The sequence below is a fragment of the Rhodamnia argentea genome, chromosome 6, assembly GCF_020921035.1.
Source record: "Rhodamnia argentea isolate NSW1041297 chromosome 6, ASM2092103v1, whole genome shotgun sequence".
Taxonomy (NCBI): Eukaryota; Viridiplantae; Streptophyta; class Magnoliopsida; order Myrtales; family Myrtaceae; genus Rhodamnia; species Rhodamnia argentea.
In genome coordinates, this window is record NC_063155.1 from 15,319,112 (window position 1) to 15,334,982 (window position 15,871).

Below are 15,871 nucleotides of genomic sequence, written 5' to 3' on the forward strand. Positions count from 1 at the left end.
AAATTACTGAGTTGAATGACACGTGGTAATTGATAGGCATATCGGTTTATGATTTTTACCCTATTTTGTCACATGTGTATCAATTTGAAATTTTTTCGTGGTATTAACCCAATTTCACCGAGGGTAAATTTGTCATAGGCGTATCGGTTTGAGGTTTTTCGTGGTTAAAAAAATTAGTTTAGGATAAATTTGTCACGGATATACTAGTTTATGATTTTTTATGGTTAAAAAAAATGGTTTGAGATAAATTTGTCACACGTGTACCAGTTTGGGATTTTTCGTGATAAAAAAAATAGTTTGGGATAAATTTGTCACAAGTATACCAGTTTGAGGTTTTTCATGATATTAACCTCTTTTTTTTTTTTTTTTTTAAATCTCGAGTACTACTTTTCGTTTCTTACTCGCTTTGGAAAACCAGTTGCTCACTATTGAGATGCTAGCAGCCCGAGAAGGCAACGTTGCACGAGTCTCTTAGAGATTTGCTCGGGAAGTCAATCGAATTGTAATCTCATTAAAAATGAAGGATTCGATTATCATTTGAACAATCAAGAGTGGTAGTGAACTATGCTCGATTGATACTTATAGACTCTCCTCGATTGATTCTATTGAAGTTCATGTACTTGCTAGTTGAGTGAACTAGGCTAATTCTGACCCAAAAAAAAAAAAAAACTAGGCTAATAGCCAGTGCTATAAGTGAACACATCACTGGTTCGTTTTAAAGCAGAGATAGCATTGACCATCCATGGACCGTAAAATTGCCCAGGCAACTGGATTTTGCTCATCAGTGGGTTTGTCGTGTCAATTGCTGTGTGTCCAGCACGAAGTTCTAGTAGGACAACTGTGAAGCTAAACCATGTAACCATTACTACGGATCAACTTGTTTGACTGCACCCGCAATGAAAAGGCAAGATAAACAAACTTGACAATAACCAAAGCAATGTCAGAAGCTAATAACCTAAGAAGAGTAAGACAAGATTTGCAAATAGATCAACTACTCAATGAATTAAGATGATCACAGGACGACAAGAATAACAAAAGATTTTGTATTTACTGCTGTAACTAAACCCTGTCCCATAAAATTGCATATCAACTGCTTTCAGTACAGAACAAAAACTTCGAATTTGGATCGCCGTCACCCTTGCTAACCCTTTCTTACCAATAAAAGAATCGACAACCAGATGATCTTCACAGTTGCCTAAAATTTGAAATCCAACAAGGAATTGACAAGGAAAAAAGACAACAGGTTTATATTCACAGTTGAACATCCAAGTCTTCTAGATCAATAAAATCATTTGGATCATAACATCCATAGCCCTCTTGATTGCAGTGCGTGGCCTCCGCTCCCGAGTTTCCATCGGCGACTGCCGAGTCCTCCGGCGAATTCAAACAGAGTAAGGAACTCATCTGAGTCAAACCCACAATGCTCGAGATCCGAGCACGTTGGGGTCCACGCCATTCCCAAACTTCCACCTCCGGGGGCATTAACTCCGCAACCGTCGAGATCGGAGCGTGCGGGGTTGGGCTCCACCGCCGAACTTCCATCGCCAGCGGCCCCGTTCTCCGGTGAAGTCATGACACTGCCATGATCGCCGTCGGTCGAGAGATGCGGACGCGCTAGGCATCGGCCTAATCTCTCGAAAATTGGATCTATCTCCTCCTCGGTCAGAACTTGAGAATCGCCCGCGCTGCCGCTGACCTTCATGGTGAGCCAAATTTTCTACATGGTGAGCCTTTGCTTTTCTTCCCCCTACTCCCGTTTTCTTCTGGGCTTTTTTTTTAAAAGAAAGGGGGGGTCTCATCTGAATCTTCTGCATATTTTGCCGATAGATCTTTTTGAGTTTCACTTTGCCCCAAGGCACTTTGCTCATTTGTCGGATGATCGGGTTATAAGAAATGAATTCACCGCTCAAATTGGGTTAAGCAATGGATTAAGTGTGTATGGTACATGAAGCAAATGCTCTTTGTCATATCTAAGGCACTTGAACTAACATAGAATTCTCATGTAATAAATACACTTGAAGATTGATGCAAGTGAAAGCAAGAAAATTCTAGTCATTCTCTGAACTTTTCATGAATTGCCCCAATGTAGGGTTATTCCTGACTGGGGTATGAAATGAAACCACCGTTCAAAGGTGTTTAGCAAATGACAACCTGTAGTGTTTGGATAGAGGAAATGAATGCCTCATATCATCTTGATCGTCATACTTTTCGCGAGATAACCCTTTACCTTGTGAGCATGGAAATTCTCACTCGCTCACTTGGGGATTAGAAATGCGGGACGTGTATGGAAATGGCTTGCCTTTCGTCATCCCGAGATTTTCTCATTCAGTATGATCATTTGGACCACAAAGATTGATTGATTTAAATTATCTCCCAATGAAGATTTGCAATACAGACAAAAATTTGATAAAATGAAATTCATGAAATTCAATTTGATTTAAATTATTCACAATAAAAAAAAGAGTGCAAATCAAGTATATTCATATGTGAAAGAAATCTCAAGAAATGGGGAGACGTAAATGCGCATGAGATCAGTCAATCGAGGACTTGAGATGCTCTAGCTGTTCGGAGATGACCATATGTTTATCATGTGCTCCTGCAAGGAGGAAAAAGAGTGTCACATTGAGAATAACATAAGATAGAGAAAGAGATACTTCCCTTCCCAAGTCGGAGTTTGCTGTCGATTTGCCCCATTTTCTATCAGAATGGATCATGTCCAATGATCGTGGCATTGCCATGAAGGGGGATTGGAAGTGCCCCCCGAATGTGCCTCAAGTTGGGAGTTCATGATAATTGCTTCTTCCGTTGATCTTGCGAGGAGGAAAATGGGACATTATTTTTTAGGAATGATCAAACTTGGTGAGAGATACGTTCCTCTAAAGATTAGGATGCATGTCGGGACATGGTCCAATGATTAAGCTTCGACTGTCTAATGGCCGGATACATGGTTTGCTGCCTGCCCCTTGGAAATTCCTGAAACATGTTGATAAGTCCGCTGATTTTGTTGACCGGAGCTGGCTTGCTGTTGAGCGCAAACCGCTTTCCAGGATTTTGAGCCTCAGCTTTTTGGGCATAGACCATGTTCACCTCAGCTGTCGGTTCTTTCTTTCCCGGATGACGCTTGCTTGCTGAACTAGTATCACCGAGCCATCCCTTCTTCATAGCAATCTCAATATCTTCACCCATTATAACGAGTTGACTGAAAGATTGGGCTGCGGTTCCTACCAATCGTGATCTCATAGCTTGGGGAAGAGTAGACACAAATAGCATCATTAGCTCACGCTCCGGAGGCTCAGGCCTTAGTTGAGATGCGATATTCCTCCATCTAGTGGCATACTGCTTGAGATTCTCTCCCTTTTTCATCTCGGCTTGCTCGAGGTCTTCCCCGGAAACAGTAATATCCAGGTTGAATCCGAAATGCTTGACAAAAGCATTGGCCGCCTCTTCCCAGTTCTCCATCCGGTTAATTTTAAAGTCAATGTACCATCTCATTGCTGCATCCTTGAGACCGGCTTGAAAAGTTTGGACCATGAAGGGGCCATTGGATATGTACTTATACATCAATGATCGGTACATCCGAATATCTTTGGATAGGGTTGGAGGTACCCTCATACTTCTCAAAATCCGGCATTTTGAACTTTTCTGGCACTTGCACCTTAGCATAAATGGAGAAGTCAATGGGAGGCAGGTGGTGTGAGCCCTCTACCTCGCGAAGCCTCCGATCAAGCTTGGCCAATAGCTTTGCACTTTCATCATTTGATGGTTCAGCCACGGGAATCTGGGAAGTATTGATCATAGGGGGTGTGGTCACATTAGGTGCAATGGCATTAGTTCCAGTCATGATAAAATTCTCGAAGGGTAACGTCTCGTTGGCGTCCACTTCCACAGCTTTATCAGAACGAAGGCCTTGACGCACCGGCGGAACCATCTCCAGTTGGGAACTTGAACTGGATTGTTGCTTCTGTTGGGCTTTGAACATGTCCATCAGCAAGGACATTTGTTCGGTTAGTCCTTTCATTTGTTCCTTCACTTTTTCTTCAACAAGCGCCGCAATTTCAGCTTTGTCGGCCATCTTCTTTGTCCTAGACCGTGTGCCGTAGGGTTCTCGTGGAGGATCCGTAACAACCTTAATCCCTTGAAATGGTAAACATATGAATAAGTACACTTGATGAGAATAGTAGGTCAATCCATGACATGTGCCTAGACTCTTTCCATTTGAGTGCAACAGGTGAGCAAGGTGAAAGTGTAAACACGACACCAATGCTCCATTTCGGAAAACTCTCGGTTTCGTCCAAAATTGCTGAAATCGAGATTGATTTGTTCTCATAAAAAAATGCACTGATTCAAATTTTTTTTTTTTTGGGTGATAGATTAGAATCTTGGAAATGTTTTTCATGAAGACTTTGTGGGCCAATTCGAATGACAGAATTTTTTAAGGAAGACCAATAATGTAAACAGTATCAAGAATACTCCAATGATCCATAAAAATATTGAATAAATTAACCTAGATCATGGACCGACCCAAATAGTACACGAGGATAAGTAATTTGCACGAAAAGGATCAGAAAGCTTACCCACCAACATTATGACATTACACGGACATGCGCGTGACAGGTGTCGTGTGTGTGCCCTTTTTATGATTTTTTTTTTTTGAAAAAGTTCGAAATCTTAAAGACAAACCGTACCAAATTAGATTGGTCAATGCTCAGCCTTTAAGAATTTCATTTAGGTCGAGGGTCCATTCCATGCTATGAGATTATAGCCAGGTTGGGTGATCCTCCGTACCAAAGCTCGGGATCAAAGATGGGGTCACCTATTCCTCGTGATCGAGGCTAAGGAGATTCCCAATCTTGATACCATCCTAAATTTTACTAAGGTTTTGAAAATTGTGTAGTGCAAACAAATAAAAATTCATGCACAAGAGTTTATGATTCCCAAGATATTAAATTACAATATGACACAGCTATCAATTATCCAAAACAAAGGCAGATAATCAGAAAATCAATATAACAATTAACACCCAAAGAAAAAAAAACGAACAAATTACAAATCCAAATCATCAATCAAGGAGAATCAACATGAAAATCACTTAGGCTTAAGTCCACCAGAATTTTTTCAAAAAAATTACGTCCCCAGCGGAGTCGCCAAGTCGTCGCGACCTAAAAATTATTTTTTTTTTAGGTTAACGGATTATTAGGTTAATTAGATTAACTAACCTAATTCGGACTCTCCCAAGTCCTACCGAATCGCAACTTAGGTTTAATTACACGCCAAGATTTTAAATTAGAGCCGCCACTAATCTTTTATGGTAGGTAGATTAGAAACCTAAATAAAGTATTCGGGAGAAAATACTTTATTTCATACGAACCGGAGATTAAATGGATTCGGGGACTTGGTTACATTAACTTTTCAATTAATGCCCTTTCGGTACCTGATTTTCATGAAAAATCCTTAGTTTGATGATTTGAATTAATTTTTTTTTGGGGGTTTTCTTTTATTAAATGCAATGCTAATGCAATTTACATATATGACATGTGAGATGTAATGACATAGCAAAAATATGTGACATGGCATAATGACGTGGCAAATATGCATGACAAGGAAAATATAATAATGCAAACTAAACTATAATGCTATGCAACGTGGATGGTATTTTTTGGTATATTTTTGTGTATTTTCGGATTCATGAAAAAATAAAGGTAAAAATTACCCTAACGTGAAGTAACATCTAATTTAACTTAAGAAATTGATTTCTCAAAGTTCTAATTTTATTAGACATTATTTTCATGCAAAAAGTGAAGAGAAATGTGATTTAGCTTAAGAAAACGTGACATTTTTTTTTTTTGGGATTTTTTAGGAATTTATTTAAACTATGAAAACAATGAAATTTGAACAAAAATAAACAATATTGCCCATAAAACACCTTTAAATCCGAAATTCCGATTTTTATTCACAACATCCCCCGAGATTAGGGTTAGCAAGTGAATATATTATAGAATTACCGTTGTCCCTATATACATAGGGCAAACCTTGAAATTCTATTTAGGAATTAGCGATCCGCTCCTCGAGATCGAGGATTTGATATCTAATTCACACGTACGGGCACGATCGTACTTCGAGATCGAAGTTATATGTTGCCTTTAATGTACGTTTTCCGAGGGACAAGACACAATTGGGGAGCATGTGTTATGGGCAAGTTTGTTTAAAGATGTGCAAACTTTATAACAGTAAAAAAAAAAAGCACGACAAAAATAAAATAAAAATAAGTCCATTAAGTATGAATTTCGAAAACTCCATGGGGGTGGCCGAAAATATGAGATTGGGGATCCACCTTTCCTCATCCAAAATCCAGTTTCAATTTGAGAAAATTTTCTTTAAGATTTGAAAATTTATTTTCTCAAAAGTAAACATCCAATTAAACTCCAATTTTATCTCCAGGATAAACAATCCAGTCCCATGATGTATCAAGATACGCAAGAACACTCAGTGAAGTATGCAAGTTAACCTATTGAGCAAGCAAATATTCAACGTAGAAAATTTTTACCTTGAAACAAATATCGGCCTTGTTAATCGAACTTTGCACAAAACTCGAATATCAAGCTCGAACTTTCGGATGGATCCGCTAAGGAACGTTGCGCACCTAAGGGGACTTGATGGAATGAATTCGCGACAGCCAATTCACTCCTTCGTCGGCACCGAACAGCAGCAGATCGGTTGAACAGCGAGCAAATCGAGCTCGTATTGCTCCGAAAATCAACACACGTCCAAGCTGTGAAATCGCCAAAAAAAAAACTGCACCTTTTGACTGATTTTGCAACGAAAGCAAGCCCCAAACTACCAGGGAAGTCTAGCACAAAGTAGCAGATGGGTTAGATGTCGATTTCAAAATAAAACGGGGCTGAAATAGACTGCAACAGTGGCTAAACAGAGGGCTGGTCGCGTGCGCCTCCGAGCTGGACAGCGGACGGATTGGTGGCGCTTCGACGGTTGACCAGGTAGCGTCGGTTTACTGAGCAGCGGTGGGCAAATTGCCAGCGAGTACTAGCACAAACGAGGGCTGTTGTGCGTCCAGGAGAGCTACGGGTATACTGCAATTTCCCATTGGGTTCATTGAACGAAGGTGAAGCAAAGTGGTGTCGCTTGAAATTTTTCAGAACGCTTCCTTCTCTTTCCCTTTATTTCTCACGAGTATTTCTGTGTATGAGCAGAATTTTTTTTTGCCGACCCCCGTTGAATGTGTCAACGTCCTTCTTTTATAGGCATGAGAAGATTGGACTCCAAGATAAAAATTGAATCTTCACGCACGATTCCCTTCCAATTCCGTGCAGTGTAATCCTTCCTTGAAAAATAATCTTGCCTCTTTTTTTAAAAAAAGAATATACTCTTGCAATTAGAAAATCTTACAAATTATATTCTCACCAACCCCCCAAACTTGACGATGTCTTGATCCCCTTTCCAGAGTTTTAATATGCTATTAGAGATGTTAAATTCATTAGCTAAGGCATTTAATCTCCAACAATTTTTTAAGGAATTTAAGTTTTGCTCAAACATGTACCTCTACTAGCAAAGAAAACGAGCATCTATCTATAATGAGTCCTTGGTGTCGGTCCGACCTACTCGCATCCATTAGATCCAACTGAGTTAAAAAAATTCAATTATGCCCATCTACCGCCGATCCGATGCATGATATGAAAACCGAGTTAATTATTTTTGGTAGGAACTAAAGTTTAATTCCTATTTTTTTATTTTTTTATTTTAAAATAAATGACTAACAAGATCAGTCAAAATTTAGGTGTCAACAGGCTCCACCTTTGAACTTCCATCGCCAGCGGCCCCGTTCTCCGGCGAAGTCATGACACTACCCCGATCATTGTCGGTCGAGAGATGCGGATGCATTGGGCATCGGCTTAATCTCTCGAAAATTGGATCTATCTCCTCCTCGGTCAGAACTTGAGAATCGCCCGCGTTGTCGCCGACCTTCACTTGCACATCCTCCCGTAAAGCTTTCAACTTTTGGCACACACAATCATGGATGGCTTCATACTTCCAGATGAAGTACTTGAAGGGATGTATCGTAAATCAATTCGTAACGATCACAAAGAAGGTACCGTAAACCGATTCGGAATGATCACAAAGAAGTTAATAAAAGAAAATTAGACGAAGAAAATTAGACGACGCACGGTTTATCCAGGTGGATAAACACTCTAGAATAGGGCTACGTCCCGCAAAGAGCTCATAATCGCCCAAAAACGAGTAAATATATATGTCCAAAACCTAAACTTATCCGAAACCCTTTAATCCCTTAACAAATGGACAAACTTAAACAAAAGTCCAAAACCGTTATTGTTTCCAGAGCGCCGCCCTCAAACCCCCACTCACCGACTAGCGGGATAGCCGTTCATTCACCGGAGAGCGAAACCCTCGCCTGTCGATCAGACAGCAGGACATTCTTGTTGGGACGCCGCCCCCGAATCCCCATATTAGATTCATATATCGTCGGATCATACTTTAATTTTTCTAGACTCACGTGAGCATGCCCAATGTAAGAAACAAAGATTCGAGAGGGACAATATCTAATCATAACGGCGCTTTTACAATTGAAAACCACAAACTACGCACGAACACGTGTCCTACACCGGCACTTGTCTACCACGCACGTAGACACGTTCAACTAGTGGGACACGGCCCGACTGGCATGTCCCAGAAGTGACTTGGGAGAATCTAATATTTTGAAATCAAAATCTGCCCACATTCCATGGGCTTTCCTGATGGCCCATCGGCCCGTCCAGGTACATAATTCACTCAAGCCACTGAGCCGTCAGTTTATGGATGTTTTCCCTCTCTTACTGGAGTTATTGGCCAATGTGGGACACAGAAGTAAACAAAAATGGAGAGATTGTGCTGGTTACATGACAGAGGTCGACCGGGTGGCTATGCACGAAAGGTTGAATATTTGCGCTCAAACGACGATATTGCTTGTAGCAAAAACTCGGATCTCCTTGGGGTCATAACATTAAAACCCTTGTCCTAAGAACATGAAGATTCAGATCGATTTTCGTTTAAGAATTCTTCTCGCTGAGAGAGTTTTCTGACCTGAGAAGCAAGAAGAACAGCATCTCTATGGAGGTAGAGAGCGAAGTGGCTGGTGAGGTTGAAGCTCCCAGTCAGCCATCTTCCTGGTGGGAAAGCGAGCTGAGAGCCACCCTTGGCCTCGAACTGGCTCAAGTAATTAACGGCAGCCTGATGAAAAGCCATGGTGTTCAGTCCGATCCCATCTTCAACTCCTCCGAACTCTGTCATCGAGGCACTCTATGCTCTGCAACTTATGGCGCTGTAGCAGATCATCTCCAGGTGTCCTTTTCTCCTGCTCTCAGCTCCAACGGCCAACATCATCACCACAAGAATCACAGGCACCAGTGCTCTCATTAGACCCTGAAATGCGTGACAGATCATGTTAGGCCCAAGAGTCGATCGGGGGGTTCTGGACCAAGAAACCGGATTGCCGTAGATTTCTCTGTTTTGTGCCTTTTGGGATTTATGTTGAAGAAGATTGTCAGGGAGACAGAATTTGATACAAGATGGTTTGCCTCAACTTTTGAGCAGGGGTTATGCATCTTGGGTCGGCATAAACTCCTTTCTAAGTGCAGAGGATGAACATGTTGGCATAAACTATTTTATACCTCCATAGAGAAATGAACATTGTAAATCAGTCACCTCAGAAGCTATTGTGAACCCATCTGAGCTGGTCAGATACACTATTTTAGTGTAAATTTATTCTAGAGCTCTTCTTTATTATTTATTTATTTGTGAAATAATAAATATTATAATTTATCATGTATATATAAAAATATACATTTAATATATAACATATCCCAGTGTGTTTAATTTCTCTACTTTTTTAAAAATCATGTGTCGGTGTGTCGTGTCGTGTCGGGTCTTGTGTCCCATGTCGTATTGGTGCTACATAGCCTTGAGGCCTTTGATCGATAAGCTCCGGTCCAGCCGGTGTGGCACGTGTCGTCTGCATGCGGAGGAGGATGGAGGGTGGGGTGGGGGGCGATCGTGCCAGCTGTTCTCGTGGCCCACGGAACATCGGCATCGTCACCGTTCTTGCAATCTCCCATTGTGGAACAGATTGAGGGAGATCGATGATGGATTGGATTGGATTGGATTGGAGGTGTCTCACTCGTTTCTTTCTTCTGCTCCGCGATCTCTGCCATTCATTTAAGACAAAATATTTTGTGATGATAAACGATTATTTTCATGATAAATTCGACTTGCTCAGTTTCTTCTTTTTTTTTTTTTAAGGACAAAAAGAAATTCCCCAGTTTTATAGAAGGAAATGAAAGCTAGTTAAAAAAAAAAAAAAAAAAAGCCGTCCCTATCTGGCGAAGCTAAGCTAACTTGAGCGTTCTTAAATAAAATATCGAAATTTAGGGATGAAATTGTAAAATGTGTCGAAATATATTCAAATGACTCGAAAATGCTGCTTCCTTTTTCGGGGCCATAATCTCTTAGTGACGATAAACGATTTTTGGTATTTTTTCTGCTGAAAAAAATAAAAAGGTTACAAAATATTTTCCCAAAATCGTATTGTATTGCCGAAAAATTAGACGTATGCAAAATTATTCCATTATCAACAAAATTGTTAAATAATAAATTTAAGTACTACTAACAAAAACATATCTGTTGACTAATTTTTCTAAACAATACAAAAAATCAAAGTTATCAAAATATTTTATAAATTATTTTCCTTTTCATCATGCGAATGCTCTTCGAGTTTATAAACCCAAGAGAATGAAGATATATGAGAAAATACCTTAGACCCCATTGCTCCACCTCATGGCAAATCTTGATGGGTTATATCCTAAATCGAATTAGAACAATCACACAGAAAATAGAAAAAAAAAATTATAGCACATGATTTTTACCCGCATTCACTATAGAATAGGGCTACGTCATGCGAAGAGATTCTACTATGATTTTAGGTTTACAACCACAAGCGCTCATTACAATGATATCTGATATAAGTATAATATATATGACTTAAAATGGGCCCAAAGCCCAAGTTTATCCCAATCCTTTTGACCCCACAATAAACATGCCAACTTAAAAAACAAGCCTAAAACCCGATGTTGTTTAGGAGCTGCTGCTCCGAGCCCCCTTCAACTGTTTGGGCAGCGGGACCCTCGACATTCCATGCACCGAGGTCACATGTTGTCGGTTTATACTTCGATTTTCCTAAGCTCATGTAGGCGTACCCGGTATAAGAAATAAGGGTCATCGAAATATTCGCCAACTCCAACAAATCCAAGAAGGATATTACTTGTATTTTACGAATTGCAGAAATAGTAATCATTGAAAAATGGAAATATCCATATATTCGCGTCTAGTGGTAAAGGAATCGTCCATTTTCAGTTCAATTCTTCATTTGTGAGCAGAAGCTATGAAAGGCTTGTGTTGCATTGCCTAGTTGTACTATTCCTATTGCCAAATTTTCAAGCTATTAGCATCTTGTTGGGACTGCATTGACGTCACCAACCTAGGCTAGTGAGGCTGTTCTTGCCCGATCGGGCATGGGCCACCCTCGCCAGGCTAGCGAGGGTCGTCTTGCCAGGCTTGCGAGTACGACTCTCACTCGATCCGGCAAGGGTAGTCCTCCCGAGCATCCCTCGTTCAAGGCCAACCAGGCCCGGCAACAGCTAATGGAGGGAAAGCGAAGAAAAGAAGACAAAAGGGAAAAAAGATAAAAAGAAAAAGCAAAAGAAAAGAAAAGAAAAGAAAAGAAAAGAATTAATAAATAGTTTGAAAACATTGAACTATTGTTGAAATTGTCTTCGTCAACGCCGACCGGGCCACGTACTATGTCTAGTGTCCACATCAGCAGTTTCAAAATTGATCGAATGAACTCAATTGACAGAATGTGAAAATGTTTAGGATTCAATGGCATAATTAAAATGTTTAAGATTGAATTAGCAAAATTGCAATAAGTTTAAGACTTTTTAGACATTTTTCTGAAGTAAACTTCGATTTTGAGTGGACCTAATGTTATTATTCGTTTCGGTTGAGGGCCACCGGCGTCGGTATGATCTTAAAATGCATTTGCCCTGACTCGAGATGGCATGATACTTCTTTACCGTCGCAACATCGGTCCAGACATATTATGGGGTTACAACGGTGGTGGGCTCGTCTTGAGGTACACCACGAATTTTGTACATGCAATTTTTGGAGGATGTGTGATGGGGGCGAGCAAGTTGCAATTTGGTGTGGTTTGAAGGCTAACTCAAGTCTTACGATTTGATTGAAAAAAAAGAGAGTAAACCAAGTCAAACTTTAGGCAATAGTTTCTACTCACCAAAGCAATACAAAGAAAAAAGAAAGAAAGAAAGATAGATTTGCATGATACCAAGATGAAATCACGTCCGGCAATAAAAGTTCGATTTTTTTCCCATGCTGGCTCTCAAAATTCGAGGCTGCTCGGTAAAATCTAATAATGAAAAATTTAAATATTATAGAGCTGAATTTTGAGTGTGGAATGTTGTAAGTGCTTGAATATATAAGTAAAGGGAAATGTTTTCATGATATTCTGACAATCTTGTCGGTTATTTCTGACTATAGATCTACACACCATCACCGTAAGTTTTGCATAAAACACTCATTAATTCGAAAATCGTGGAATCGAAATAATAACAAGATCTTGTCGACTGTTAGGATAGCAGCTCCCTAAGTAAAATATGATTAACATCATCTACCGGGTCTTAAATTCCACATTTTGAATTTTTTTTCCAAAATCAAGATTTTTCAAAAGATGGTCAACTTGTTTTCTATTGAAAGTCGAGGGATCTTCCATTAGCCCGAACACCACATGCTAAGGTCCTACTTGAGGTTCTACTAGCCACAGCTTATCTTAAAATTTGAGGCGGAAGATACCTATGTTTGGCAACTATGCAGCTCCTTTAAGCTACTTTGGCTAGTGTTTAAATCTGGCTTAATTACCTAAAAGACCCACATACATAATATACTCATGGGTTTTCCAATTCTTGTGTCAATCTGGAGGTACTTATGAAATTACTTCACGAACTACTCAAAAACTCGGTCAGATTTTACGTTGATATTTGAACAGATTCTGAATAGAATTAGATCATTTCATCTCAAATTTCGAGTCCCTTGATCGCGATTTGCCACTATGATTATATATTTTTGTTTTGCCGAAGCTGCATCTTTCCATATGCACATCTGATTTAAGTTTGCTAATTCGCCAGATCTTGTTCAAGGACAGGATAGAGACTAACAAAAGCCATGTTTTATTTTGTTTGATTAGTTAGACAGGTTGGAGCAGGTATGTCATTTATGTATTGGATAGATCATACAAAAAGACAAACTTTGTAAGGAAGCCCTAAAGTTAACTTCCCTAGCACAAGGTGGTAATATCTCGAACCCTTTTTTGGCGGCTCAAATCCCGTTTTATTCAATAAAATGGGTACAAAAAGATCACAAGCGTGGGGTTCTTGAGACCAACAAAGATAGGAGTACAATGGAAATTGCAATGTCAAACTTGATTTTATTTGAAGGCCAAAGCAAACTTGAATTGAAATGTGAGTAGTTTTTACAAGGAGACTAGCTCTTGGGGGCAAGCTTAGCCTTGATCACCTCAACCTCCTGCGCATCAATCTGGAACGCCTTGGCCAAAACATCGTCGGGCACTGTGGGCGTGGCCGCGAACAGTGCGGTCGCGATGACTTGAGTCCCTGGCAACTGGCTGTTGAATGCTGCGATGACCGCCGCAGGGGCGTGCAGGACGTTCTTCTGGAAGTGGACCAAACCTCTAGGGAACACGAAGATCTCGCCTGCCTTGATAGTCTTGGCGACGAGGACGTTTCCGGTGGTTATGAATCCGACGTGTAGCTCTCCGTAGAGCACGAACACTATCTCTGTTGCTCGTGGGTGGGTGTGGGGCGGGTTGAGGCCGAGAGGAGCATAGTCGATGCGGGACAGGGACACGCCGAGGGTGTTGAGGCCCGGGACCTTTACGACGTTGGCCGCGGTCACTAGAGAGCCTAACGTGTTGTTGGTGAGCCCAGGTTTGGCCAGCGCGGCGGAGAAGAAGTCTGTTTCGTTGAAAGTCGCTTTGCACGGGAATCCATTGACTTTTACTCCTGTTCATCACAAATGTACGAATCATACAATGTCTTAAACGAGCATCCTCTTTGAAATGTGAGATAAAATTATGAGCACTCTAGTAACTTCAAAAATAGTTTGGCTAACGAAAAGGAAAGAGTAGCGTTACATAGTTCCTGTCATGGAGAAGTCTAGGAAAACACAAGTTCGTGTACATGTTAGAATTGATCTCTAGGGTTTATAGTACTTTCCTGTGGTCGTCGGTAGCTTAAGAAGAAGGCTACCAGAAACGCGCATAGACAAGCATATGTGCTCTTACCGGAAGCGAGATCGGCAACACAGACATCTTGGAGCATGTCGGGATCAGCAGAAGCAACGCCCAGGAAGATGGCAAAGCTCAAAAAGGTAACAACAGTAGCCCCCATTCTTGGACCAGTCTCCATTGTTAATGGCGTGCCGAAGAAGAAGAACGAGGAGGAGGGAGGAGGAGGCTTAAATGGGCAAATGATATCTTCTTTTCAACTTGGTGGGAAGTCCTTATAAGGGAGAAATAGGGCATATCAGGCGTTGACTTTTGAACGCATCTAGGAGTGCGAACAGCAAACCATGAAACATGACTATTGGCCCAACGAAAAATAGCCTAAAAAGCTTTTAATGATTAAATTCAGCAAAACTTTATGAACGAACATTTGTAAAAATTCCTCGCTCCTGTGCCATTTTCACGGTTGCTATTGATATAAAACTTAGAGGGAGCTCCAAACTTGAAAGCCAATTTTTTAGGCAATTAAGACGTGGGATAACTAAAACACTCGATAACTGAAAAATGCATCAGAATGCAGAATGGCACACACGCTCTTTTCTTACAAGTCAGAAATTTTCTCGATAAAGCCGATAGAGCGCCCTTGACGGTTTGGTCCTTTTATGAATCCGCTATTGCTATCAAGGCTTTATTTCGTGCTATTCTTCGAAACGTCTTCATTCTCCACGAAACAATGCTTGACATACTAAACCTGTGCAAAGTAAGTACACTATTATAGAGTGATTTTGCACATTTTAGTTTGGCATTTAATGACCTAAAATAAAAGGGCTTCTGCATATGGAACCTACAAGGGCATATGGCATATGCTTTGTAGCCGTCCGATGGAATACAGATCATTTGCACTTATTAAAAGACGTTTGGTTACGGTCACACAATTAATTTTCTGTTCTTAAAGATACATGAAAACACTAATCAGAGACTTGATTCAGTTTGTCTCTAATTATAAACTAATAATGAAAGACGACTGTACATACATCTCTTCTATTTGGAGAACTAATATATCTTCTTAGTTGCTACGAATCAATGAGAGCTTGCTGAAATGTGCCAGTCTGTATGTTCTAACTACTTGATATTCTATTCTGATTATTACAGTTCATCAATAATCGTGCTGTAAGATAAGTGAAAAGCACGAATGGCATTTAGATATGACGAACATCGTTTAACGAAACGATAACGAATAAACATCTGTTGTTTGTCCTAACCAATCATTTGTTTTCAATCAAGAAATCTTTAAATAAACTAACATTAGTTAAAATGATTGTACTGCCTGTAAATGGACATAACTAAATGCCAAAATAATGGATACTTAGGCTCCGTCTGTTTCATGAAAAATGTGATGTTTTCGAAAAATATTTTTCGGTCGCTGAGGTCCGCCATTGGTGGAGGAAGGAACAACAGCAAGTGGAGCGGAGGAAGGAGGAAGAAGGAAAAAAG

At 40.3% G+C, this 15,871-nt stretch overlaps 1 protein-coding gene and 1 long non-coding RNA gene across 2 annotated transcripts; one reads left to right on the forward strand and one right to left on the reverse strand.

The window, feature by feature from the left end:
- The first annotated feature begins 716 nt into the window (after nt 1–716).
- On the forward strand, nt 717–12,337 carry LOC115748366. The gene is made up of 3 exons (XR_004016213.2): nt 717–855; nt 2,531–2,534; nt 12,327–12,337. It is a non-coding gene; the product is annotated as an uncharacterized LOC115748366 (long non-coding RNA).
- A 1,115-nt stretch (nt 12,338–13,452) lies between these two features.
- LOC115748440 (germin-like protein subfamily 2 member 1) lies at nt 13,453–14,606 on the reverse strand. Its single transcript, XM_030684923.2, has 2 exons — nt 14,438–14,606; nt 13,453–14,156 (listed from the first exon to the last, which is right to left on the reverse strand). Exons 1-2 carry the CDS (start codon nt 14,559–14,561, stop codon nt 13,618–13,620), a joined length of 663 nt encoding a protein of 220 aa, XP_030540783.1. The 5' UTR covers nt 14,562–14,606; the 3' UTR covers nt 13,453–13,617.
- Between the last annotated feature and the right edge of the window lie 1,265 nt (nt 14,607–15,871).